The sequence below is a fragment of the Chiloscyllium plagiosum genome, unplaced genomic scaffold (genome assembly GCF_037043375.1).
Source record: "Chiloscyllium plagiosum isolate Xiang-an unplaced genomic scaffold, Cpla_swu_hap1 HiC_scaffold_14, whole genome shotgun sequence".
Classification (NCBI taxonomy): domain Eukaryota; kingdom Metazoa; phylum Chordata; class Chondrichthyes; order Orectolobiformes; family Hemiscylliidae; genus Chiloscyllium; species Chiloscyllium plagiosum.
Window position 1 is genome coordinate 28,051,964 of NW_028270152.1, and position 26,824 is coordinate 28,078,787.

The 26,824-nt window shown below is 42.1% G+C and overlaps 1 protein-coding gene across 1 annotated transcript in view; it reads right to left on the bottom strand.

Annotated features, from left to right (window-relative positions):
• Positions 1–2,102: 2,102 nt before the first annotated feature.
• Positions 2,103–26,824, bottom strand: part of LOC122558946 (uncharacterized) — a 53,840-nt gene continuing 29,118 nt past the window's right edge. The window contains exons 3-5 of the mRNA XM_043707919.2: positions 19,369–19,484; positions 7,037–7,222; positions 2,103–5,015 (exon numbers count right to left, since the gene is read on the bottom strand). Of these exons, the coding sequence (XP_043563854.1) occupies positions 4,918–5,015; positions 7,037–7,222; positions 19,369–19,484 (400 nt within the window). The 3' untranslated portion in view covers positions 2,103–4,917. The remainder of the gene's footprint in view (positions 5,016–7,036; positions 7,223–19,368; positions 19,485–26,824) is intronic.

Below are 26,824 nucleotides of genomic sequence, written 5' to 3' on the forward strand. Positions count from 1 at the left end.
CGTTAGACTTGTCCTGCTTCATGTGTACAGGACATAACGGAACAAATTTCCACACTGTCAGATAGATGCCAGTGTTGTAACTATACTGGAAGAGTTTGGCTAAGGGAGCAGCAAGTTCTGGAGCACAAGTTTTCAGTACTGTTGCTGGAATGTTGTTAGGCCCATAGCCTTTGCAGTATCCAGTGTCTCCAAACATTTCTTAATATCACATGGAGTGAACAAAATTGGCTGAAAACTGGTATCTGTAATGCTGGGGACCACTGAAAGAAGTTGAGATGAATCATCTACTTGGGACGTCAAGTTGAAGATTGTTGTGTATGCTTCAGGCTTGTCTTTGGCATTGATGTAACCATAATTCATTCATTTGCTGAGTCAGCCATATCTGCTATCTTTGACCATCAGAAGACAGCAGAGACTGACTTTTTGCTGACATGAGTCACTTGCCGATACATATAGGTCATGACACATCTGGAACAAGAACCATGATACAGCATTGGCCAGGCAACAGACTTAGGAACATAGCAATAATATGGAAGGGAAAGATTGGAGAGAAGGAAAGGGCTTAAGGGAGGTAAGTGAGAGGGCTGCAGTCACATGATCTACAGCTTAGATTTCACGTTACTCTCATTAGAATGAGGGTGGGATTCAGGTGGTGCCTGCCTTATTGGGATGGTGCATCAAAATACTAGGCTGAAAACAGGACTTACAAAACCTCTCCCTGCTCTAGCTTTATTCATCCAAGAGGTTCTATCTTCCTCTTTGAAAACGGGTTCTAAGATGGGAGGATGCAAATAATGGGGTCCTTGTGTACTATGGTTCTTAAACAGCAAAGTCTATGAATGTACATTTGTATTTGTAATGAGATGTTAGCTGTACCACCAATAGGTCCTCAGAATTGTTTCCTTTTGTTTCTCGTTTCACTCCGTTCATGCAGTGCACAGCTGGTCTTTAAAAATCACACAGAAAGTGGAAATCCTGGGATATTCTGGCAGTGGCTCTGGCGAAAGGGAAGATCAAGATTGAGACATGGTCTATAGCTAATGAGACACGTTTTGGAAATCAATGCAAGAAACTCACTGGGGCTATGGTGGCAAGCTCCTCCATGAATCTCACTAAAGTAGATGAAGCTAATTTTGGGTGCAGTTCAGTCCTCTTGTGTGCAATGAATTTGCAGGGATCAATGAAAAGGATGATCCGCTAGTGCATGAGAATAATTGAGTTCAGTTTCGTTAATTTGGGTAGCTCATGATGTAAAAGATGATAATAGATGCAATTTTTTTTATTTGAAAGTGTGTGGGATAGAAACACAATACTGCACTAATGTGCCTTCCTGGCTTTTTGTAACATGATCTCTACCATGAGCCAATCACTGCAAGCATCCATGTGACAGCCAGTTCAATAAAAGATACAGTACAATCGAGACTGTTGTTTTGCAAAATCCTGTTGATCCTGTCCAATTCATCTTGAAGTGTAGTGGCTGAACTCTGACATTACAATGTCTAGGAGAGGGTGAGAAATTCCTGTTAACCCCTGCACAGTAAGATTTACAATTCAACTGACTTATAATGGATAGCTGGTTTGCAATGCACTGTGATGCCGACAGTATGGGTTCAATTCCTGCACTGGCTGTGGTTACCATGAAGGGTTCTCCTTCTCAACCTCTCCCCTCACCTGAGGCCTGCTGACCCTCAGGTGAAAACATCTCCAGTTTTCTCTCCTCTCAGGAGAGAGCAGCTCTTTGCAGGTCATGTGCTGAAATGGATATGATTTGGAGATGCCGGTGTTGGACTGGGGTGTACAAAGTTAAAAATCACACAACACCAGGTTATAGTCCAACAGGTTTAATTGGAAGCACACTAGCTTTCGGAGCGACGCTCCTTCATCAGGTGATTGTCTGATGAAGGAGCGTCGCTCCGAAAGTTAGCATGCTTCCAATTAAACCTGTTGGACTATAACCTGGTGTTGTGTGATTTTTAACTTTGAAATGGATATGATTGATACATTCCAGGTCCTGGTGCAAGTGTTGACCGTTACAATATCTGATTCCAAATTGGAAAATTCCACTCATTCCTCAGGCAGAGAAATATTAATGCACAGAAACATTGAGAAATAAATTGTGTTTATTGTATGCTTGCAAAGTTTTGAACAGTTTGTAAGATCATGGATTGCAAAGTATTGATTATTTATTTTATCTTCATTCACAAACCAAGCCACCTCCTTAAGTACTATAAAAGATCACACACACATCAAACCTAATGAAAAGTAAAATGACCAAATTGCTATAAAAGGCACAGATCTTAAATGCACATCAGAAGTTGACCAAAATCACTCTTTCAGATTGTAACTATTGAGGGGATATAGTGTCTGAAGTAGTCTAAAGCAAAATATGTGTGATATCACCACAACAAGCTAAATAAGTGCTGCATAAATTTCTTGCTGCACCTGAACTTTTACATTTACACCCATATTTTTAGATATGTCAAGATTTAAGCTAGGCAATGATTGCAAGCTATAAGATTTGATTGAAATGGAAACCTTCAGACACAGTAAACTCACAGGAAACATATCATTATATTAACTATTTTCTCACTATGTGATGGCAGGTATATCAGATGTAAATTATTTCAATCTATTTTGGACCATTAAAGTACCCTTCATCCATGAGTTTCCATGTGACGGTGGACGGGTTTTGAAATGGAATTCTAGAAGGTAAGGCCTGGACAATGACAGTAATTCTACACAGGGGGATGGGATGGTAGCCTGATTAGCCCTTCTCCTCCCCCCCACAGCTATAAGCTGTTGCAGGCCGAGACGGAAGAGCTGGAGAGTCAGAGCTCCATCCCTCAGTGTGTGGAAGTCCCAAGCTCTCAAGCTTCCAACCAATCTGATTAGCCATCATCAGAGCTCAGCAGTGGTCACTGCAGGAAGTGGAGGCAGGAAGCCCCCAATACAAGCCCAGCCGAAGGGGAGAGCAGGCATCGGTGGGAGGATTTGTTTAAGAAGTAGGGGATGAGCATTTTGTATTTGTTCATGGACATCACTGGCTTATTGTCCATCTTTAATTCCACAGAGGGCATTTAAGAGTCAACTACATTGCTATGAGTCTGGAGTCATATGTAGACCAGACCAGAGTAAAGTTAGCAGATTTCCCAGGACATCATTAAACAAGATGGGTTTTTTACACCAACTGACGATGGTTACCATTGAGTCAACGTTTTAATTGAACTCAAGTTTCACTACCCATTAAGGTGGAGATTCAAATATGTCCACAGAACATTGACTAAGGTTCTGGTTTGCTAGTCCCGTGACATTATCACTACGCCAACTCCCTAGCATGTCATGGCACGTCCCGTATGGATGAAGGGTGTCCGGCAAAGACAGTACACCCTTCCTTAAAAAAAAGATTGCCCACTCGCATTAGTCTGGCCTCAATAACTGTTTTATGACTGGGAAGTATCGGGGTCAATTGATCATTTAATTATTTATTTCCACACTCAGTAGACGGACTGCTGATTTTGATTTCTGATAGGAAAATCCTTTACCTTCTTCACACTAATCTTTCGCATGATGAGCACTCAGTCACATGTTTAGAATTCCACCCCTCCCACACCCGACAGAGTTTCTAGGATCTGGTATAGCATTCCTCATGGACCTCTCCATTTATATAACTGGGGCGAGGGAGGAGGAGGAAGAGGTCAGTGGCGTTAAGCAGAACCAGGCACGATTTTAGGAAGTGTAAGCAACCAGTTCTGAATCCCTACTTTTGGATGTACAGGTAGCAAAGCTCTCATGTCATCCTGGGATGGGAGGACTGATAAATGAAGAGAGATTGGATTGGTTAGGATTACATTCTCTGGAGTTTAGAAGAATAAGTCATAAAAGCCTGTAAAATCCTAAGAGGTAAACACAGGAAGGATGTTACCAATGACGAGGAAGCCACTTAGGACTGATATGAGGAGAATATTCTTCACCGAGAGAGTAATGAGCCAGTGGAATTCCTGCCACAGAAAGGCATTGAGGTCAATACAGTTGATATTTTCAGGAAGGAGTAAGACATAATTCTTAGGGCTAAAGGGGATAAAAGAGTACAGGGACAAAGCAGGAACCCAGTACAGAGTTGGATGATCAGCCATGATCGTATTGAATGGTGGTGTGGGCTTGAAGGGCCGAATGGACTACTCTTGCTCCTATTTTCTATGTTTTTTTAAAAGGACCTTTCTGAGGAATTGTGGAATTGTACATTGTGGCAGGGTTCACATAAATAAAGAAGAATCAAGCCTCTCTGACTTGATTCTGTGATATTGTGGTTCAGGAACAGACCAACTTGAAGCATTGTAAATGAACTCAAAACCGCTGGGTTCCACTTTGGACCTGATCTCTACGTAAATCAGCAGGCCAGCCTGTCAGGTGGCTGCTATGCTTGAATTGGAAATACAGGGAAGTTTGGACTGACTAGGCTTAGATCGGCTGGAAATTAGAAAAAGTAAGAGGTGACATTGATTGAAGCATATAAGATCCTGAGGGGTTTGACTAGGTGTATATGACAATATTTCCTCTTGTGAATTGAACTAGGACTTCACTGTTTAAAAAGGGGTGGTCCAAAGAAGACAGAGATAATCACAATTCCTATGCTTGCATGTTCACATGCAGAAGATACAGCGGTAATGGAGGCCATTTGGTCCATCATGCCTGGAGCTAGCACTGAATAACTGAACATCCATTTCCAATGGGAATGAAGGAACAATCCCACAATGCAAATCAATGTTCTAAAGAAATTTTCTCCTTGTTTAGCTTTCAAGACCAAGACATAGTACAGCATTTGTGTGTTCCAAGTACTGGAGTGAACTTGTGTTAAAGTTTGAAAAAAAAAAATGGCGAGAGGAATGAAAGCAGGTGAAGGCACAGCTGGTCAGGTTCTCACTTATGTGGCTCCACTGGATCCATAAAGCTTGGATTATCCCCAGGGATTGGAACGTGAAAAGACTGTGTTGCAGGATAAGTTTGAGGTTGACTCACTATAACAAGAGAAAAAGAAATCAACAGCCATTAGCACTGGGCAGATAGGTTCTAAAGCCGCAGCATTTGAGAACTGCTCTCTGAGTGTAAAGGAAACTGAATGCATTTCAATTCCTTCAATTTGCAAACTGACATGAAATTCTAGCAATCTGTACAAATGGAATCCTGATTCTTAAATCATAACTTCAAATGAAGTTTCCATATGACACTTCAAGATATATTTGAAAAATAAATATAAATGAAATGCCAAAATTAGGATTTGCATCTACTGTGCTTAGTTTTCTTAATTGAACAATTATTGCCGCAGTAATTCACTCAGCAAATGGGCATTCACAGCTTGTACTGAACACTGAGAATCAAGTTCCTCCTCTTTTACGGATGCTGGGAGGAGGTCTGGTGTTCCTCTAGGATCTTCAATTCCAGCCTCATCCACAGCTGCTCCAGATCCTGCTGCCTCCAAATATTCCGCTGTCTACTTGTACCCATAATGGGCCTACCTGCTTTTATCAGGCTGCTGGAAAGGCTGCCAAAATATTGCAGAGTCCTAAATTGCACGGCACTCACCCACATAATACTGTCCAAAAGCAAGGGAGGCTCTACCCTCAAACTGAACCAGACCTTCAAGCATCATTATTGTCTAGCTTGCTGCTACCAACTATATCTAACAGAAAAATGCATAAAGATCAAATTAGCTATTTTATTTTCTGGCATAAATCTACATTGCAAATAAGAAATCCATGCAAAATGGTAGACACAGTGGCTCAGTGGTTAGCACTGCTGCCTCATAGTGTCAGGGACCGAGGTTTGATTTCAGTCTTGGGTAACTGTCTGTGTGGAGTTTGCACGTTCTCCCCATGTCTGCGTGGGTTTCCACTGGGTGCCTTGGTTTCTTCCCACAGTCCAAAGATATGCAGGTGAGGGTGGATTGGCTGAACCAAATTGTCCCAGGGTGGGTGAGATGGTCTTTGGAGAGTCAGTGCAGACTCAATGGGCCAAATGGCCTCTTTCTGCACTGTAGAAACAATTTTACATAAGAGCAGGAGTAGGCAGTCCGGCCCTTCAAGCCTGCTCCCCCATTCAATAAGATTGTGGCTGATCTTTTCATGGTGTCAGCACCACTTACCCGCCCTCTCACTATAACCTTTATTCCTTTATTGTTCAACAAAAATTATCTATCTTAGCTTTAAAAACATTTAATGAGGAAGCCTTGATTACTTCACTGGGCAGGGAATTCCACAGATTCACAACCCTCTGGGTGAAGAAGTTCCTTCTCAATTCAGTCCTAAATCAGCTCCCCCTAATTTTGAGGCTATACCCTCTTGTCCTAGTTTCACCTGCTAGTGGAAGCATCCTCTCTACTTCTATTCCCTTTTATCTATTCCCTTCATAATTTTATGTTTCCATAAGAACCCCCCTGCCCCCCGCCACCATCTCTTCTAAATTCCAATGAATATAATCCCAGTCTACTAAGTCTCTCCTCATAAGCCAATCCCCACAACTCTGAAACTGACCTAGTGAACCTCCTCTACATCCCCTCCATTGCCAGTACATCCTTTCTCAAGTAAGGAAACCAAAACTGCCCACAGTAGTCCAGGTGTGACCTCACCAGCATCCTATACAGTTGTATAAGCACCTCCCTACTTTTAAACTCAAACCCTCTCCCTATTTTTAATCAACATAATTGGGCTTATAACACTGAAAATAACTTCCTGCCAACAATCCCTATAAACCTCTTCAAACAATGATGAAAAGCTTATTTCACATGCGATCCAGGAATTGCTTTATTTATTGCTGGGATGTGGGCGTTGCTGATGAGGCAGCATTTTATTGCCCATCGTAAAATATTGTTTGAAAGCGAAACAGCCCTTTATTTATGACAATATGTTTCTAAATTAAAAACTTGGGAAGCTCAAAGTTTCCCACTGAAAAAACATAACTTTTTAAGAGTAAATGCATTGCATCGCAGGAAAGGTTTGCATCATCAACTGAAAATGCATGGTGGAGCATTCCATTGACTTACTTGTGGAAACTTCTTGGTAGGCTGGCGGTTGTCCATAATTTGGATATGCCACTGGATGATTATTAGAATACGGAACTGTGGGAACTGCTGACTGTCCAGGATGGTATTGAAGAGGCAAAGGCCGGTATCCTTGGACTTGTGGATAAGCTGCCATTTGTTGTGAACAAGCTACAGTGGTTACAACAGCTGAAACAAATAAAGAGGCAGAAAACTCTTGAATTAATTACAATGCACTAAGATATTTCTCATGTAAAGATTCTTAATGTTTTTGTTCAAATTAGTCATTTTGATTTCCCTCCAATTTAGTCATCAAGGAATAGATCAAATACAATATATTTCATCTGAATGTTCTCAATATGCAAAACAACATGATGTGGTTGTCTGACTGGTTTCTCACACGGTTGGAATGGACAAACCACCACAGCATCTATCATTTCTTTTCATTGCCTATAACAGTTCACTTCAAAAAGAAGCTATGGTTTCTTAATGTTAGCATGAATGAATTCAAGACTTGAACAGGATCTTTGTCGTTGCCAGTGGTTAATGATGGAGCCTCCCTGCTATGCCATCATCATTATACTCATGCCATTATTATTCTGTCAAGTATGCAGCTTTTGCGCAGAAACTGCTCGACTACTTAAACCCACAAGTATCCACATATGGGAAGAGATTTTGAGATTACTGCTCTGTTCTGCACACAAGTATGCTCGTTCCTCTTGTTCCATGCACTCTTTGCATTCCAGCTTTATGGATTCACTAACCTTTCCCGACTTGGTTTGTATCACTTCTATCAGTCAGAGCTAGTTCTTGTTGCCTCAGCGCACAACAACAGGAGTCAGCTCATCTTGTCTGTGTGCTAGTCTATTCTGCCAAAAATGAAATATTTTCTTGTCAACTTAACTGTAGTGTGAACCTGGTTAGCATAAAATGGTTCCAAGAAGAGATATGTCAATCACAATAATTGAACATGATAAAAATAATCTATTTGTCCAAATTTTGACCAACACAGGTTACAGGCAGCAATCACCAGCTCAAATGACTCATGTATAATGTAAATTACAAAGCATTAAGTTAGGAAGAAAGCATTTTGTACGTGATTTCAAGACAAATTCCTTCACTCTTCATAAAAGGAAATGGGCTGAGTTTCCCCAGTCCCCTGGGGACTTGCCCCATTGTCAGTAAACGAAACAAGCAGCATCTTCCATGGAAACAAGCAGCCAATTAGGACACTAAAGTCCCTTCTTAGGCACCAGCATTTGAAGCCAGTGGAAATTTATCATCATCAGACAGACTTACCATTCAGTGTGGAGCCTACCAGATCCTGGGTAGAGACAAAAAAACTACAGATGCTGAGAAAGTCTATCGCCTTAAAACTTGTTCTTAAACATTTAGACTAAAACGTAACATTGAATTATAGAACACATTTGCTGCACACCAGGCAGGAGGGTTGGGCCACAGGAAAATGGAGAACCCAAGTTATGCAAAAGATAAAAGCATCTGTTCTCACCAAGTGATAACAGGATGCTCTAAGGCAATTGAGAACATTTGCCTTAATATCAGTGAATCTATGTAAACAGACACCGAGTGATAACTTTCATGGCTATTCTCTTGTGAAATTAATAATAGTGTTTGATTCTAACCTCAAAACAAAACTTGGTATAATCAAAAACATCATAAAAATTATAATGGATTCTTATTACCCCTGACAAACTAGGCAGACATAGAGGGTAAACATCTTTTCTGTTACAAGTCCCTGACTTGAGAACTCAAAAGGACACGAGAGAGAGAAAGAGAGAGAGAGAGAGAGAGAGAGACCATTTTAGTGCGGGGACTGTCAAAGCCAGTAGAAAATTCACTCTTTATGCTTACTTGCTATGGATTGAACTTAATTGCATTTTAGAGACTTTATGATGATTTTGAGAGCTATTACTTGTTATTAAATGCAAACTCTGTAAAAGGTAATATTGATGAAGCTTTAACTTACTTGTTGTTCTTGCAGACCACTCTACAGACCTTACAGACTGCTCCACTGTCAATTCTAACTAATCAGATCTTATTTGAATTTGAATCACAATCCTAAAAAGAAACGGGATCCTGAAGAAGGGCTCCTACCCGAAACGTCGATTCTCCTGTTCCTTGGATGCTGCCTGACCTGCTGTGCTTTTCCAGCAACACATTTTCAACTTACCTATGAACTCATCCAATTAGCTCAGACTGGTACCTCTTTATGATAAGAACTTCTCAACAGCAGATGCCTAACATGGCTGGATTTGTTTTTCCCACTTGATGAATGGCTCAGGGCCTGTAGGAGTGATCAGTCAAGCACACACAGGCCTGTCAATTAACTTCTCTTCCTTACGAATTATTGCCTTTCACTGCTATCTGTCTAATTAAGAACATGCTGTGTTTTTGTAAACATTTTGTATAAAGAAACCTACTTTGTGTCAGTACAGCAGAGTAGCCTGCGAGGGCTCTTAAAGGAAGAGTAATATTCTGCTCTCTTGGGTTATTAGAACCTAGGTAGTTTAGCTTATGATATCAGTGTTATGTTGTTACAGTGATGCTATTTGTAAATAAAGGGGATGACTAAAATTAAACTAAACTGTAAGAGGTTTTTTTTTATTCCAGACTACCAAAGAGTACGATCTCCGGGACGAACTGGAGGCTTACAGAGGCTTACAGGTTGAGTCCACAAGGGATTCCCTGTGCCGTCTCAAATCTGTACTTTAACAATGCCTCAATCCAAAGTAGACAGGAATGAGGGTGGAAGAACACAGCGAGCCAGGTAGCATTAAGAGGTGCAAAAGGTGACATTTTGGGTGTGACTCTTCTTCAGGACTGGGGTTGTGTGTGGGGGGGAAGCTGCAGATAAAGGGGAAGGCAGGAGCAGGGTGGTGAAGTGGGGTTAGGTGAAGACAGGTAGAGGGTACAACCTGGTTGGTCAATGGGAGGAATGAATCCCGTTGATGGCAGGGCAGAGTGGAAGGAAGGGGGAGGGCCTGGGAAGGGAGTTGGGGGATGGGAAAGGAGGTTAAGTGAAATTGGAGAACACAATACTGAGTCCTCCGGGCTAACAGGGTGCCCAGGTGGAAGGCAAGGCATTGTTCCTCCAATAAGAGCTCTGATTTGTTTTGGCAATGGCAGAGGCCAAAGATGGTCATGTTCGAAAGGGAGTGGTTGGACGGGGTTGGGGTAGGGGGCAGTGTTGGATGGGGTTGTGGGTGCAGTTGGGGGGAAATGGGGTTGGGGTAGGGGCACGGATGGGGTACAGGGTGGGGGCGGGGTTGGGGGTTGGACAGGGGGCGGTGTGCTGCTGCCTCGCCTCCTGAACGGGGAGCAGACGTAACAGAAAACTCTGAGTCCTGGAGGAAAGGCATTGAATCGATTCACCGAATAATCAATTATCGAGTCATACAGATGTACAGCACAGAAACAGACCCTTCGGTCCAACTTGTCCATGCCGACCAGATATCCCAACCCAATCTAGTCCCACCTGCCAGCACCTGGCCCATATCCCTCCAAACTCTTCCTATTCATATACCAATCCAGGTGCCTTTTAAATGTTGCAATTGTACCAGCCTCCACCACTTCCTCTGGTAGCTCATTCCATACACGTGCCACCCTCTGCGAGAAAACGTTGCCCCTTAGGTCCCTTTTATATCTTTCCCCCGGATGTAGGTTTGCTTGCCAAGCCAGAAGGTTTCTTCCCAGATGCCCCACCACTACACCAGGCAACATCCTCAGTGAGCTTTCGAATGATGCTACCTAGCATGGTGACGAAATGTCGGAAAATGAACCCTCCAGCTCAGCGAGCAAACCCACATCCAGAACCTCAACCTGAGCTACAAATCTTCTCAAACCTTGCTAATATCGTTCCCCTCTCGCCCCAAACCTATGCCCTCTAGTTATGGACTCTCCCACCCCAGGGAAAAGACTATGTCTGTCTATCCTATCCATGCCCCTCATGATTTTATAAACCTCTATAAAGGTCACCCCGCAGCCTCCGATTCTCCAGGGAAAACAGCCCTAGCCTATTCAACCTCTCCCTATAGCTCAAATCCTCCAACCATGGCAACATCCTTGTAACTCTTTTCTGAACCCTTTCAAGTTTCACAATACTTTTCTGATAGGAAGGAGACCAGGATTCCATCTCCAAACATTCACCTGCTTGGCCTGTGAAGAGATAGCTGGGGTCCCAGTAGGCATCCTGTCCACTGACAGATCAAAAAGGCAATTGAAATTCCCCCAATAATAACGTGCCATGTTCCAAAGGCACTCAACTTAAAAAAGCACGAACCAAAAATTTGAGGGGATGTGCCGGAAGACAGTAAATACCATATGCCATTTAAAATACCATACTCCTCCTCATGCATCAGGGCTTTAAGTACCACAAACCACTCTTGCTCATCTTTCACCTTCTCTAATAATGTGAATGGAAGATTTTTCTGGATAAGTGCCCCCACTCCCCTACTTTTAGTAGTAAAGGATGAAAAGAAAACCTGGTCATAACCCTCCTGTGATATCAACCCTTTCCCACTTAAGACTATAAAGAACCTTTTTTCCTTTTAACAGGCGAATGACTTCTCTTGATGTTTCAGGTTTACCATTTAACAAGACACTTAGCCATATTCCCTTTCAGAGACCCTTGAACTCCTGGGATGGTGAACCCTGCTTCCAATGCGAATGAAATAGTGCCTGCCCATCTCGTTCGGATAATCGAGGTTCCTCTGTACTCATTTGCTATCTCTGTCAAATTATGTTACACTTCTTATATTTTCCCATTGTCCTAATTATATTATGAAAGGACAATTGATTCTTACTAACTGCTGTAAGATTCATAATATTAATTTCTGTTATAAAGTTAGTTATGTGTAAAGTTTTTATATCTATCCCTACTGTTGGGTTGTGATCAATTTGTTTCTTACAGAGCTGAAAATGTGTTGCTGGAAAAGCGCAGCAGGTCAGGCAGCATCCAAGGAACAGGAGAATCGACGTTTCGGGCATAAGCCCTTCTTCAGGAATTTTTGTTTCTTACAGGGTATACTAGACATTCCTGTAGTGATAAAGGCAAGTTTCCCAAGACTAATAAACTTTCATATCAATATTTGAATTATTTTCCTCTAATGCTTTTCGTGATCTTTGTATTTTGTTATATGTGTATTTATAATTATGTTGAAATCTCTGTGATTATCTGAAGAATTTTAAACTAGAACCTACTTCTTAATATTGTGAATAATTTGAAAGAAACAACTTATCATTGAAGAATGTTATTATCTGCTGTTTTCACAGTTGCATGATACATTAGGCTGGCCGTTTGCTGTCTTCTGGACTGAGATTTATTGTCCTTATCCTGACTAGCTCTTTTCACCTAATGGGACAACATCCTTTCATTAATGAAGCTGGAGTCATTTGCTGTCATAGTTTAACAAACTTGTTTACTTGTTTGATCCTCCAGAATTTTACAAGCTATAATCCCATTAGTTCATCTGTGTTTGCTACTGCAGGAGTTTACTTTCCCCTTCAAATCTTCAAACTGCCTGTCCTTGGATGTTCCTTATCAAACTGTCTCTAACTAATCTTCTTGCAGCTGTTTGGGTAAGGGTCCCTTTTGCCTCTGAATAACCTATTCTCAAAGGTACCATTGTGTCACACTTAAATGTTGGAGCAGGCTTTTAATTCTATTTCACCACTTGTCAGCCATTTTGTGCAGGACTAGAGGGACAGCTTAGCTGTCAACCAGTTTGTGTGTCTCAAATATGGGCAGCCCAAACACAATGCCAGACGCATCTTTAACATTCTGGGAAATGGTCTGTTATGTTGGATGTGCACCAAGAGATGCAGTTACATGTATTGGGTGGGACTTGCAAGCCAGAGGCCTTCAAGATAGAATAGTGATCAATTTCTACACTAGCTGAGGCTTTCAGGGTACAATGTGTAACCTGTTTTTCATCTGACAGGCTACCACACATAGTTGCATAGATACTTTATAATTTGAACAGCACCAAAGCAGACTGTAAAATTATCTACTCAAATGTTGATATTCACGCACTGTTGGTATAAGCAAGCACAGAGAGTGTAGGTGAACTGAGGAAATGTTATCAAAGAACAAAAATACTATCAAGCAAAGCCAACTCAGGGAATTAGTCCAGCTATATCTGTGCATGGGGCTAGTCCACTTCTGATTTAGATTAGATTAGATTAGATTCCCTACAGTGTGGAAACAGGCCCTTTGGCCCAACCAGTCCACACCAACCCTCCGAAGAGTAACCCACACAGACCCACTTCTCTCTTGACTAATGCACCTCACATTATGGGCAATTTAGCATGGCCAATTCACCTGGCCTGCACATCTTTGGACTGTGGGAGGAAGCCAGAGCACCCGGAGGAAACCCACGCAGACACGGGGAGAATGTGCAAACTCCACACAGAAAGTCGCCCAAGGCTGGAATTGAACCTGGGACCCTGCTGCTGTGAGGCAGCAGTGCTAACCACTGAGCCACTGTGTAGGGAAACTTGAGGGACTATAGCCAGGAACGTTTCGTGACGCTTACCCATGTGTGATGCACATGGGGCAGCTCTTGGTAAGATTGTGGTTTGGAGGATATAATACCCAGAGGAGTAACATAGTCTATCGCTGCCAACTACAAAAACATTGCAATCAATATTTCAGTTCAATAGCACTGAGGTGAAATCAATTATGGGAGACATCAAATGCAGTTTGAAATATGTAGAAAACTCTTCTTTCTCAATAGGCTGGCTCTAGTAAGATGTGATGGAAATGTGTTGCTGGAAAAGCGCAGCAGGTCAGGCAGCATCTAGGGAACAGGAGAATCGACGTTTCGGGCATTAGCCCTTCTTCAGGAATGACCGAAACGTCGATTCTCCTGTTCCCTAGATGCTGCCTGACTTGCTGCGCTTTTCCAGCAACATATTTCCATCTCTGATCTCCAGCATCTGCAGACCTCACTTTCTCCTCCAGTAAGATGTGGCAGAGCATAGACACTTCTATATAAAACAAACTATCAATGGCTCAATGCGACTGTAGCAAGACAAAACTTCCTCTGATGTATTTCTTTGGACTGTCGTTGATTTTCAAACACATTGTTGATTATTACCGTGAGAGAAAGTCTGCTACCCTGTCCACCCACAGCATGGCCACAAAGAGCATAAGGAACCATGTCTGCCTAAGCCACAACAGAAACTACCCAGAGTGCCTCAGCCTTGACCAAACAGACAAACTAAGACACAAGGCAGCAAACAGGAGATGACTCAAGCCACTTCCAGACTGGGGAATACACATCCCGAGACAGCCTGGCAATAGACTTCCTAGCCCTCAGTAGGCACAACTGCTCCCAAAGCCCTAAGGGCAGCCTCGCTCCTCACACATACTGGAACTCCACAAAGGGTGCTCAGACTGAAAGGCACCGAGGTATCTCACTTGCGGACTAACCTCAATAAAAACCCATTGATGCCTAGATGAGAGACATTAGCACCTACTCTCACAGAGGATCAGAATCTCCTGACTCAATCACAGACTGATTGCTGCTAACGGATGGTTGATTGTCCTCCCATTGATTGTGTTTTACCGTTGATTGTTCAGTAATTCACACCACATTACTATACTGCTTAAGGAGGAGAACCCTTGGTCTATCTGTACAGACTGTCAGTTCTGTGTCAGCCTAGTCAATTTCTCTTCCAGCCATATGGCTTGTAATAAACAGTTTGTCAATTTCACCCGATCCACGCTTGTGTAGTCTCTATTCAATTGGGTAATTTCTCCGACAATGACAGTACCATGATAAACACTAAATGAATCAATGCTGAATCTACCATTGACAGATGATTCAATTTTAGCTGAATTCATTGTCATTCATACATGCATTATAACTGTTGAATCAGTCAAGACAAAATATACAGCTTCAGAAGAGAACAGCTATCTGATGGCAATGATTGCATTTCAAAGTGTTTATTGTGAAGCTTTTTAGGATGAATCTGAGAGACATTATACAACGTAAAAACATTTTTTTTTCTTTTCTGCATTATCCAGATACCGTAAATATTACAACTTGATCATTGAACTGGAGGCTACCATTTGCTATCCAAAGGTGTGAACATAATATATATGAAGCAGGTATTCAGAGGTGCAAACTGTCTTGTGCTCAGATTAAATGACTATATAATCTTCTTATTCAACAACAGACTTTCTAACGGGGAGCAATTTGAATATTACTCAGCTCAGCTTGATGCTATTCCTGGTTAATAATAAAATTCTATGTATACTTCCTCTCCAGACTGTTGTGAGCTTGTTCAGATCAAGTGACACTTCCAATGTTGATTCAAGTATTTATGTATCTGATGTGCCATGGGCTAACCACTTATTTAACTGGACCTGTATCTTCTGAAGGATCCCATCTAAGGTTCACTAGACTGATTCCAGGGGTGGCAGGACTGGCATATGAGGAAAGACTGACATATGAGGAAAGACTGGATCAACTGGGCTTGTATTCGCTGGAATTTAGAAGAATGAGGAGGGATCTCATAGAAACATAAAATCCTGGTGGGACTGGAGAGGCTAGATGCAGGAAAAATGTTCCCGAGGTGGGTTAAGTCCAGATCTAAAGGTCGCAGTCTAGGAATAAGGGGTAGACCAATCAGGACTAGGATGAGGAAGAATTTCTTCACTCAAGAGAGTTGTGAACCTGTGGAGTTCTCTCCCACAGGAAGCTGTTGGGGCAAGTTAATCAGATATATTCAAGAGGGAGTTGGATGTGGCCTTTGCAGCTAAAGGGATCAACAGTATGGAGAGAAAGCGGAAATGGGATACTGAGATTGATTGATCAGCCATAGTCATATTGAATGGTGGCACAGGCTCGAAGGGCCAAGTGGCCTACTCTTGCACCTAGTTTCTATGTTTCTGGTGTAATTTCACACACTGCTGCTGCCAGCATATCTGGTTACCAACCACTGGTGGCTCAATCCTGAGATAGTTAACTGACACTAGTCCTCTTCCTTTCTACTAAACCAAAACATTAAACTGGCAACCCCTGAAGGGCATTGTAAGCAAAGTCAAAAATGTCAAAGGAAATTTACAAAATCAAATGTCATTTTGGGGGAGTCATCTTTTGTAAATATCTTTTAATCAACAAGTAGTGACATACTGCTATGGCATGTGGGACTTGAACGTGGACTCCAGTCCAGAGTTAGGGATACCACCACTGCGCCGCATGACCCGGGATAATTTTCCTTCCTACTCTTAAAATCCCAAACTAACAAATGGTTAAACAGTCTAATCTTTCTTACTGTGCTGAATCTAAGGACCTGCCTACTTATCAGTGGCAGAGGATAGACCACTAGAGGGTCTTAACAAAAAGAGGTACGTGTCTTGTAGTAAAGTATAGTTTACTGCACCATAACTAACATTAACTAACTAGACATAATTACAACTGTCAGGAGGTAAAAACAATGACTGCAGATGCTGGAAACCAGATTCTGGATTAGTGGTGCTGGAAGAGCACAGCAGTTCAGGCAGCATCCAAGGAGCTGCTCCTTGGATGCTGCCTGAACTGCTGTGCTCTTCCAGCACCACTAATCCAGAACCTACAACTGTCAGGAGCCAGGCAAGTTGGGATCTCATACGACCAATAATTTCTCTAACCATATGATGGAATCAGTTTGGTACGGCTCAATAGAGCTCAACATTAACTGGTCTGGCTGATATGTGCCTCCCAGACCCACAGCAATGTGGTTGGCTCTTAACTGCCCTCTGGGCAATTAGAGATGGGCAATAAATGCTGGCCTAGCCAGAGACGCTCTCATCCCATGAATGAATACAAGAACTTGACTCAGAAACTGTGCTTAATATAACATTTAGATGGACTGGCATGGGAGGAGAGGTTATGTAGGGTGGCCGGGGACTAACCAGAGTGATTATAGATAGGTTATTTCCCCTTGTGAGACAGTCTGGACCAGAGTCATAATCTCAGAATAAGGAGTAGCTCACTTTGGACAGAGATGAGAAAGAATTTGTTCTTACAGAAGATAGTGATCTGTGGGCTCTTAAATTTATTCAAGGCTGAGAAGGACCTTTAATTGGTAGGGGAATCAAGGGAAATGGGATAAAGGTGGGAAAGTGGAATGGTGAAAGGACTCAATGGGCTGAATTGACTCCTTCTGCTCCAATTTTGTCTTAGTTTTACTGGCAGTGATGGAATTTAAGATGACATGACATTCACACATAACAGGAACATTCCTCATGCATTTGAAATGCTGTTGTAACTCATTAGATTCAATCAGACTGCAGCCCAGATAGTATATTTATCACAGCAAACTGATGCGATGTTTAAATTACTTTTATTTGTTATACTTTAGCAGTCAGCCACAGTGCCAATGATCTGAGAGCTTTGTTTGCTCTCCTGTTAGGTCATTGCCTCCTGTTCTTTAAACCGAACATTCCTATCTGGTTGGCTTCTTTTCAGGAGCAGTTGAAAACAGTCACTGCTACATGTGAACTTGTTCCACCAGTACAAAGTGTTCATTTGAGGGTCTTGTGGTACAGTGGTAGTGTCCCTACCTGTGGTCCAAAAGATCTGGGTTCAAGTCCCACCTGCCCCAGAATGTGTCATAGCATACCTAAAGTAAATGATGTGCTCATTTGGACTCTGGTGGCATGGTGACAGTGTTCTGGCCTCTGGGCCTGAAGGTTCAAGTACCGCCTGTACTGGAGATATGCTATAACATGTCTGAACTGGTTGACTAAAAATACTGTTCTCATTAGTAACACATCATGTAGTGGCAAGAACAAATAGGGTGTATACGTTGCAGTTTGCCCTGAAGTATTTGGTAACAGTTGAGAAGTTTAGGATAAACCTGACAGGAAATAAGCAGTCAGGGATGACGCTTATGTGAATTGTGAAAAGGATCGAGACTAAACATGTAGAGAATCCAATTGGCACATTAGGACAGGGAACTGGATGTGATTCTTAGAAGGGAACATTAGCGTGTTGCATGAATCATTTTGAAGTGCAGTTTTTGCAACGATGCAGGAATGACAGAAATAGCTGAACTTTTACAACTGCTTGAACAGAAGGTGCATGGCTTTTAATTGAGCAGCTTTTGTTGGATGTCTTTAGTGTATTTCTTTCTTTCATTCATTTATAGGATGTGGATATCGAAGCCTAGGGTAGCACTTATTGGTCATTACAATTGACCTTAAGAAGGTGGTGATGAGCTGCCATTGTGCAATCATCAGTGAATATTCCCCCCACCTCTGACCTAATGATGGAGGAGAATTCATTGATGAAGCAAGTGAAGATGGTTGGGCCAAAGCCACTACCTTAAGGAACTCCTCCAGCGATGAGATATGATTTGGAGAGGATGTTGCATTAACTACCCTTATCCTTTAATGAGGTAAAGTCAATGGATGGAATGTGTTGTTAATGGAGACATTCCAAGTGACTGCAGTGCATCTTGTATATGGTACACACTGCTACTATTGAGATGATTGAACTCAAACAACCACTAATTCTTTCTTTGTGTCAGGTATTTTTCCAACCAGTGACAGCTTTCCTACTGATTTCCAGTGACACCAACTTTGCATGGGTTCTTTGACATATATTCAGTTAGATGTTATCTTGATGTCATGGGCAGTCACAACTCACCTTGGAAGGTTCAGCTCACTTGTCTCGGATTTGACCAAGGCTGTAATGAAGTCAGGAACTAAGTCAATTTGGGAAATTTGAGAGTCACCAATTCCATTGAATGGTGGCGGTCTAGTCCTCAACTAATGAAATTGGCCAAGACACAACCAATTTCATAGCTTTGAGCAGTAAAGCACAACTCAAAGGCTGTTCTTTAGTCAGTTGGGATGGAGGGAATGGCAATTTTTTTGGGTGGGAGCTGCTGGCAGGTGGCAAGGAGCTGAGTCAAATGTCTCAACTTAAAAGGGTAAGGGTCTTGGAGGAGGGAAGGTACCTTCTCGTCAGAGGAACAGGGAACAATTTGTGTGCACTGTTCACAAAATGTTTCCTGTTCCCCTGACTAGAATGTCTTTAAAATTAAGTATTTCAGTGTCTAGTAACATAGTAAAGTGGAGCATATATGACTCATATGCTGCCCAATGGTTCACTGTAAAGGTGACAGTGCTTACAATACGCTCAAGATGGTGACTTAAATATTGAAATAAGGCATCCTCTGGTTAAGTACTGGTTTTAGTCAAGATTTTGTTCCTAAAGTCATGTCTACCCTCTGCCTCTGTGGGCAAATGCAAAAAACTCCCATTGAACTTTGTGCACTTTATTTACAGAAATTACCTTTTAAATCCAACTGTTACTTACTTGAACGTGGTGGTTCTGATCTGCAACAGGCACAGCAACCACAGCAGCAGCATGTCATAACACCAACAACCACAAGGATTGAGAGCGCCACTCCAACTCCAATTAATATCTTTTGACTGATGAAAAAGAAAACAAGTATGAAAATGTGAAATAGAACTGATGAAAAATACGTGGAGACAGTGTGGCATCACCGTACAAACGTTTTTAAGACCATTTGATCTACATGCAAATGAAGCTATTTGTTAAGGAAAGCTTTATGCTTGTGTTTGGGTTAATGAACCAACAGAGGATTGGCACAGATTTGGAGGGAGCTCTTGTTGAAATATAAATTTTCAATTAATGCATTTCTAGGTGAGCTGCTGTTGAAGAGTTCTTATGACCAGGACCGAATTGTGCAGCATGCAGTAGATGCCTCCCTGAAAGTTATACTGAAGTACACATCCAGAACATAGAATCCCCACAGGGTAGACGCAGACCATTCAGCCCATTGAGTTTACACTCACCCTCCAAAGAGCATCTCAATCCCCTACACTATCACTGTAACCCTGCATTTCCCACTGCCAATCTACCTAACATGCACAGCTTTGGATGATGGGAGGAAACAGGAGCAGCCAAAGGGACCATGCAGACACAGGCAGAATGTGCAAACTCTATACAGACCGTCACCCAAGGGTGAAGCAGCAGTGCTAACCACTGAGCCAAAGGTCTGGAAGAAAAAAAGTTTGATTTGCAGCAATAAACCAATTATAGGCTTGAAGATGGGTCAAATTCACACTTCATGAAATAACATGTGTGATTTCTATTGGAGAATGGCTGAAATGTGGATTGGAGCCAGTTCCAATGCATTTCCCCTCATTTCAATCAAACTACTGAACTCCAGGCTAATGACAATGGATAGGTATGCCTTCTCAACAAACAGTGCTATCATCAGCAATAATATGACTTCACATGGAGTTGATGAACGAAAAGCAGATGTTTCCTCTCTAGTCCATTTGGAACAACTTTTGGCTTCGTAAATAATCTAGTGAATGACCTAAACTAACTTTAAAGTCAGTTCTGAGTCAGGAATTTAAGTCCTTGTGAAACATGGTTTAGTGGTAGTTTTGGAATTATTTCAAAGAATCCCTTTGAACTTTTAACCTCTCATAAGACAGTTTGTTACCCTGTGTCTTGTCTAAGTTGTCAATACAGTTACCTTTTTTTTCACTCACTCAGACACAGGAGTCAGTTATGCTCCAATACACAGACAAGAAATTCAACACCATCAAGGCCAAAGCAACCCATTTGATTGGCATTCAATGCATCACCTTAACATTCACCCCTACCATCACTGATGCACAATAGTAGCAGTGTGTACCATATACAAGATACACTGCAGTCACTTGGAATGTCTCCATTAACAACACATTCCATCCATTGACTTTACCTCATTAAAGGATAAGGGTAGTTAATGCAACATCCTCTCCAAATCATATCTCATTCTAACATTCCTTCGCTGTCACTGGATCAAAATCTTGGAAATCCCTCCCCAACAGTGTTTGGGATGGGGCTACACAAGGTGGACTGTGTGCGCATATGTGCTGTACAAGAAGACACTACTTTCTTAGGGCATTTATGTGGACCTTTCCAGAAGCAATCACATTCCACTAACTATTGTTTTAAATCCTTCATTCAATTAGCTGTCCTTATTGAGTGCTCCAGCTGCACACTGATTACAGGGAAGTTTCTAATATTTTTACTTAATAGCATTCTTGTAGTCTCTGGGAAGTAGGTATTCCTACAATGCAGTTCGGAAGGATGTTCATGGGTTTTGACCCAATGACTACGAAGGAAAGGCAATATAGTTCCAAGGGACATTGCTGTCTAGCTTGGAGGGAATTTGTAGCCTGTGGTGTTCCCATATTTTTCCTTTCCTGCCCTAGTGGTAGAATAGATTAGGAAGATATTGTACTCCTATTTGGCAGGTTACCATAATCCATTTTGTAAATGGTTGTGTTTGGACAAGGCTCAGGTCATTAAGGCAGCCCACAGTGCTGGGATCAGGGATGGGCAAGAGAATTGAGATTGGGACAAGGGTGGGCCTTGTGGAGATCTGAGGAACTGGGCCAGGAGAAGCATGTGGCCCAACACTTTTGTCCCATCCCCACTGGATGGGATTGCTGCTGCCACTGTGTCAGTTGGAGAGAGAGTGAGTGTTTGAGGTGGTATATGGAGTGCCAATCAAGCAGGCTACTTTGTCCTGGACGGTGCCAATTTTCTTTGGAGTTGTTTGATGGGCATTCATCAGGCAAGTGGGGATCACTCAGATGGATAGGCTTAAGGGAATCAGGAGATGAGTTATTCACTGTAGAATTCCTAGTCCCTGTCCTGCTTTTGTAGACACAATATTTATATAGCTGGTCCAGTTCAGTACCTGACCGAAGATAACCCCTGCGATGTTGATGGTGGGGGAGTTCATTGATGCTAATGCTATTGAAGAGCAAAGGCAGCTGGTTGGGCTCACTCTTGTTGGAGATTATTGTGGTCTGCAGTTGTGTTGTGCAAATATCACTTGCCACCATCAGCCCACTTACATGTGTTGTCAGTGCTGATTTCATTCCATTTTCACAGTTGCAGGCATGTTCGTATAAAGGCACACAAATGGAAAAAAACACCCTCCATACATTCAGTGTCAATTGCTTCACTGATATTCAGGAATAGACTGATAGGGGTGTGAGTGTTCTTATTATCACATAGAGTGTTTAGAATTGGCTGAAGATGGGCAGCTGTGATCCTGCAAGCCTCAGGAGGAAGCTGGATGGATCATCTGTGGCTGATGATGGTTTCAAAGCTTTAGCCTTGACGTTTGTGCTCCAGCATGTTTTGATAAAACGTTGGAAAAATACAGCAAGGCAAACATCAATCGAAGTTCCCAGTCATATGCAGCACAGGAGCTGTGGAACACCAGTTTGATAGTGGTTCCATCGATATCATGAAGATAACTTGCTCTTTCAGATGTTAGGTCATCATTTCTGTGCCCTTCCTTAGACTTTCTTTGTTGTCAACTTCTCAAATGATTAGTTATTTTATGTCTAAAAATTCAGACTTCACAGATTTCCAAAAAGAATTTTGGAAAACCTCACCACTGGAAATTTCTCACCCCATTTTATTTCTGATGATCTGCTTAGTAGTCTCTGCCGCTTCCCTCCCTATCTTTAGCCCAATAATCCCAACCTTCTTTAAGGCTTCACTTTGACCTACTCCTGGTTTTGCTTCTTTGTCTAGTTTTTCTCCCCTGAAGCTTTCTCTGAGCTCAACCTTTCCTTAAAGCCCACTTCCTAATCCAACTTAACGTGCCCACTTGAATCTTCCATTAGCTGAGGTTATTCATAGTTCTCTATTCTCTGTACTGGCCCAACCTCCAACTCTGCAGTTTTACCACATCAAAGCAACCACTGACTCATATGCTTTTGCAGGTTTACACTCCATCTCAAATTTCCTTTCTGAAGTCCTGGAATGTGTAATCACCTCCCAAACTTGTGTACATCTTTACATGAAGACCATACTTAAATCCCTCCATTCAGGCTTCTGCCCTGCCACATTACCAAGAACATTCTTGTCAAATTCCAATTGAAATGCTGTGCGTTTGTGACAGAGATACATCATCCGCAATTTTTGATACAACTGCCCACACCATCCTCCAATGCTTCCTTACATTTGACATTTTCTATGCGGTCTGTTCCACAATTTTATTCCACACTTCTAGGGCAGGTGGGTCTTGACCCTGGGCCTCTTGGTTCAGAGGTAGGGACACTACCACCATGCCATAAAGGTTGTCCTCCCTGATAATATCAAGCTGGGTGCAACTCCATTCATCTAGGTACAATCACATCTGTTCGGAGCCAAATACAGAACATTAGAACAGAGAACATTACAGCGCAGTATAGGCCCTTCGGCTCTGGGTGGTACGCTGACCTGTGGAACCAATCTGAAGCCCATCTATCCTGCACTATTCTATTTTCATCCATATGTTTATCCAATAACCATTTAAAATAATCACTTGAATGATTTATCTTCCCCTTCCTAAATTTTTCCCTCTATTCTGCCAAAGAATCTATGGGCTTCTTTTATTTCTTGTTCACATATTACCCTTTGACAACTGGATTCAAAAACACAACCTCAATTTTCACATAACCCATCTCTGCTTTTTCTCTTGTAGTGGAGTCAACTCCACTACCTTTGTGAAACCATCAGACTGCCTGTCCTCTATCCATAAAACATAAGCAGAGATTTCCTGCAACTAATTATTGGGAAGAACGGAAGGCATTGTTTTCATTTTCTGGTACATGCTGACTCCATCCTCTTCGTGATGATATGACTGAGGCTGAACCAAACTGTTTGCAACCTTGGTGTCATCTTGGGTCTCAAGATAAACTTTCAGCCATATATCCATTCCATCACTCAGACCATGTTTTCCCATAACATAGATTCATAGGGATATACAGCACAGAAACAGACTCTTTGGTCCAACTCATCCATGCAGACCAGATATCCTATAGATCTAGTCCCATTTGCCAGCATTTGCCCGTATCCCTCTAAACCCTTCCGAATCATATACCTATCTTGATGCTTTTTAAATGTTGTAATTGTAACCCCCTCTGGCAGCTCATTTCATACATGCACCACCCTCTGTGTGAAAACTTTGCCCCTTCAGTCCCTTTTATATTTTTCCCCTCTCTCCTTAAATGTATGCCTTCTAGTTCTGGACTCCCGCACCACAGGGAAAATTTATCCTATCCATGCCCCTCATGATTTTATAAACCTCTATAAGGTCACTCCTCAGCCTCCGATGTTCCAGGGAAAACAGCCCCAGCCTGTTCAGCCTCTCCCTATAGCTCAAATCCTCCAACCCTGGAACATCCTTGTAAATCTTTTCTGAACCCTTTCAAGTTTCACAACATTTTTCCTGTAGGAGGGAGGCCACAATTGCACGCAATATTGCAAAAGTGGCCTAATCAATGCACACCAAGCATACCAAATGCATACCAAATGCCTTCTTCACTATCCGATCTACTTGAAACTCCACCTTCAAGGAACTATGAACCTGCACTCCAACTTCTCATTGTTCAGCAACTCTTCCCAGGACCTTACTATTAAGTGTATAAGTCCTGCCTTAATTTGCCTTTCCAAAATGCAGCACCTCACATTTATCTAAATTAAACTCCATCTGCCACTCTTCAGCCCATTGGCCCATCTGATCAAGATTCCGTTGTACTCTGAGACAACCTTCTTCGCTGTCCACTACACCTCCAATTTTGATGTCATCTGCAAACTTACTAACTATGTTTACATCCAAATCATTTATATAAATGACGAAAAGTAGTGGACCCAGCACCGATCCTTGTGGCACTCCACTGGCAACCTCTGTCTTCTGCTTTGAGCCAGTTTTGTATCCAAATAGCTAGTTCTCCCTGTATTCTGTGTGATCTAACTTTGCTAACCAGTCTACCATAAGGAACCTTGTCCAGTGCCTTGCTGAAGTCCATATAGGCTACATCCATCACTCAGCCCTCAATCATTCCTCTTTGTTATTTCTTCAAAAAATTCAATCAAGTTCATGAGACATGATATACCAAGCACAATGTCATGTTGACTAGCCCTAATCAGTCCTTGAACTTGCAAATACATGCACATCCTGTCTCTCAGGATTCCCTCCAACAACTTGCCCACTACCAATGTCAGGCTTACCTGTCTATAGTTTCCTGGCTTCTCCTTACCACCTTTCTTAATTGGGGGCACCACGCTAGCCAACATCCAATCTTCCGGACCTCACCTGTGACTATCGATGATACAAATATCGCAGCAAGGGGCCTAGCAATCTCCTCCCTCACTTCTCACAGAGTTCTAGGGTACACCTGATCAGGTCCCAGAAATTTATCCACCTTTATGTGTTTCAAGACATCCAACACTTCCTCCCCTGTAATATGGACATTTTTCAAGATGTTGCCATCTATTTCCCTACAATCTATATCTTCCTTTCCTTCTCCGCAGTTAACACTGATGCAAAATAAACATTAGTATCTCTCCCATCTCCTGCAGCTCCACACATAGGCCACCTTGCTGATCATAAGGGGCTCTATTCTCTCCCTAGTTACCTTTTTGTCTTTAATGTATTTGTAGAATCCCTTTGGATTCTCCTCAACCCTATTTGTCAAAGCTATTTCATGTCCCCTTTTTGCCCTCCTGATTTCTTTCTCCTCTTCTAAGGATTCATTCGACATCTGCTATCAATACCTGCCATTTGCTTCCTTCTGTTTCTTGACCAAAATCTCAATTTTTCTAGCATCCAGCATTCCCTACACTTACCAGCCTTGCCTTTCACACTAATAGGACCATACTGACTCATTTTTGAAGGCTTCCCATTTTCCAGCCGTCCCTTTACCTGCGAACATCTGCCCCCAATCAAATTTTGAAAGTTCTTGCCTAATACCGTCAAAATTGGCCTTCCTCCAATTTAGAACTTCAACTTTTAGATTCAGTCTATCCTTTTCCATCACTATTTTAAATCTAATAGAATTATGATCATTGGTCCCAAAGTATTCCCCCACTGACACCTCAGTCACCTGCCCTGCCTTATTTCCCAAGAGTAGATCAAGTTTTGCTCCTTCTTTAGTCGGTACATCCACATATTGAATCAGAAACTTTTCTTGTACATACTTAACAAATTCCTCTCCATTTAATCCCTTAACACTATGGCAGGCCCAGTCAATGTTTGGAAAGTTAAAATCCCCTTCCATTACCACCCTATTATTCTTACAGATAAATGAGATCACCTTACAAATTTATTTCTGATTTTCCCGCTGACTATTGGGGCATCTGTAGTACAATGCCAACAAGGTGATCATCCCTTTCATATTTCTCAGTTCCACCCAAATAACGTTCCTGGACACATTCTCAGGAATATCCTCCCTAAGTACAGCAGTAATGTTACCCTTAAACAAAAATGCCACTCCCCCTCCTCTCTTGCTCTCTGGCTATTGAGGGAGTGCAGCGTAGGTTCACGAGGTCAGTTCCCGGAATTGCAGGACTGTCTTACGTCAAAAGATTGGAGCGACTGGGCTTGTATACACTTGAGTTTAGAAGGCTGAGAGGGGATCTGATTGAGACATATAAGATTATTAAAGGAGTGGACAATCTGAAGGCAGGAAGCATGTTTCCGCTGATGGGTGAGTCCTGAACCAGAGGACACAGTTTAAAAATAAGGGGTAGGCCATTTAAAACAGAGTTGAGGAAAAGTTTCTTCACCCAGAGAGTGGTGGGTGTGTGGAATGCTCTGCCCCAGAAGGCTGTGGAGGCCAAGTCTTTGGATACTTTCAAGAAAGAGTTGGATAAAGCTCTTAAGGATAGTGGAATCAAGGGTTATGGGGATAAGGCAGGACCAGGATACTGATTGAGGATGATCAGCCATGATCATAAT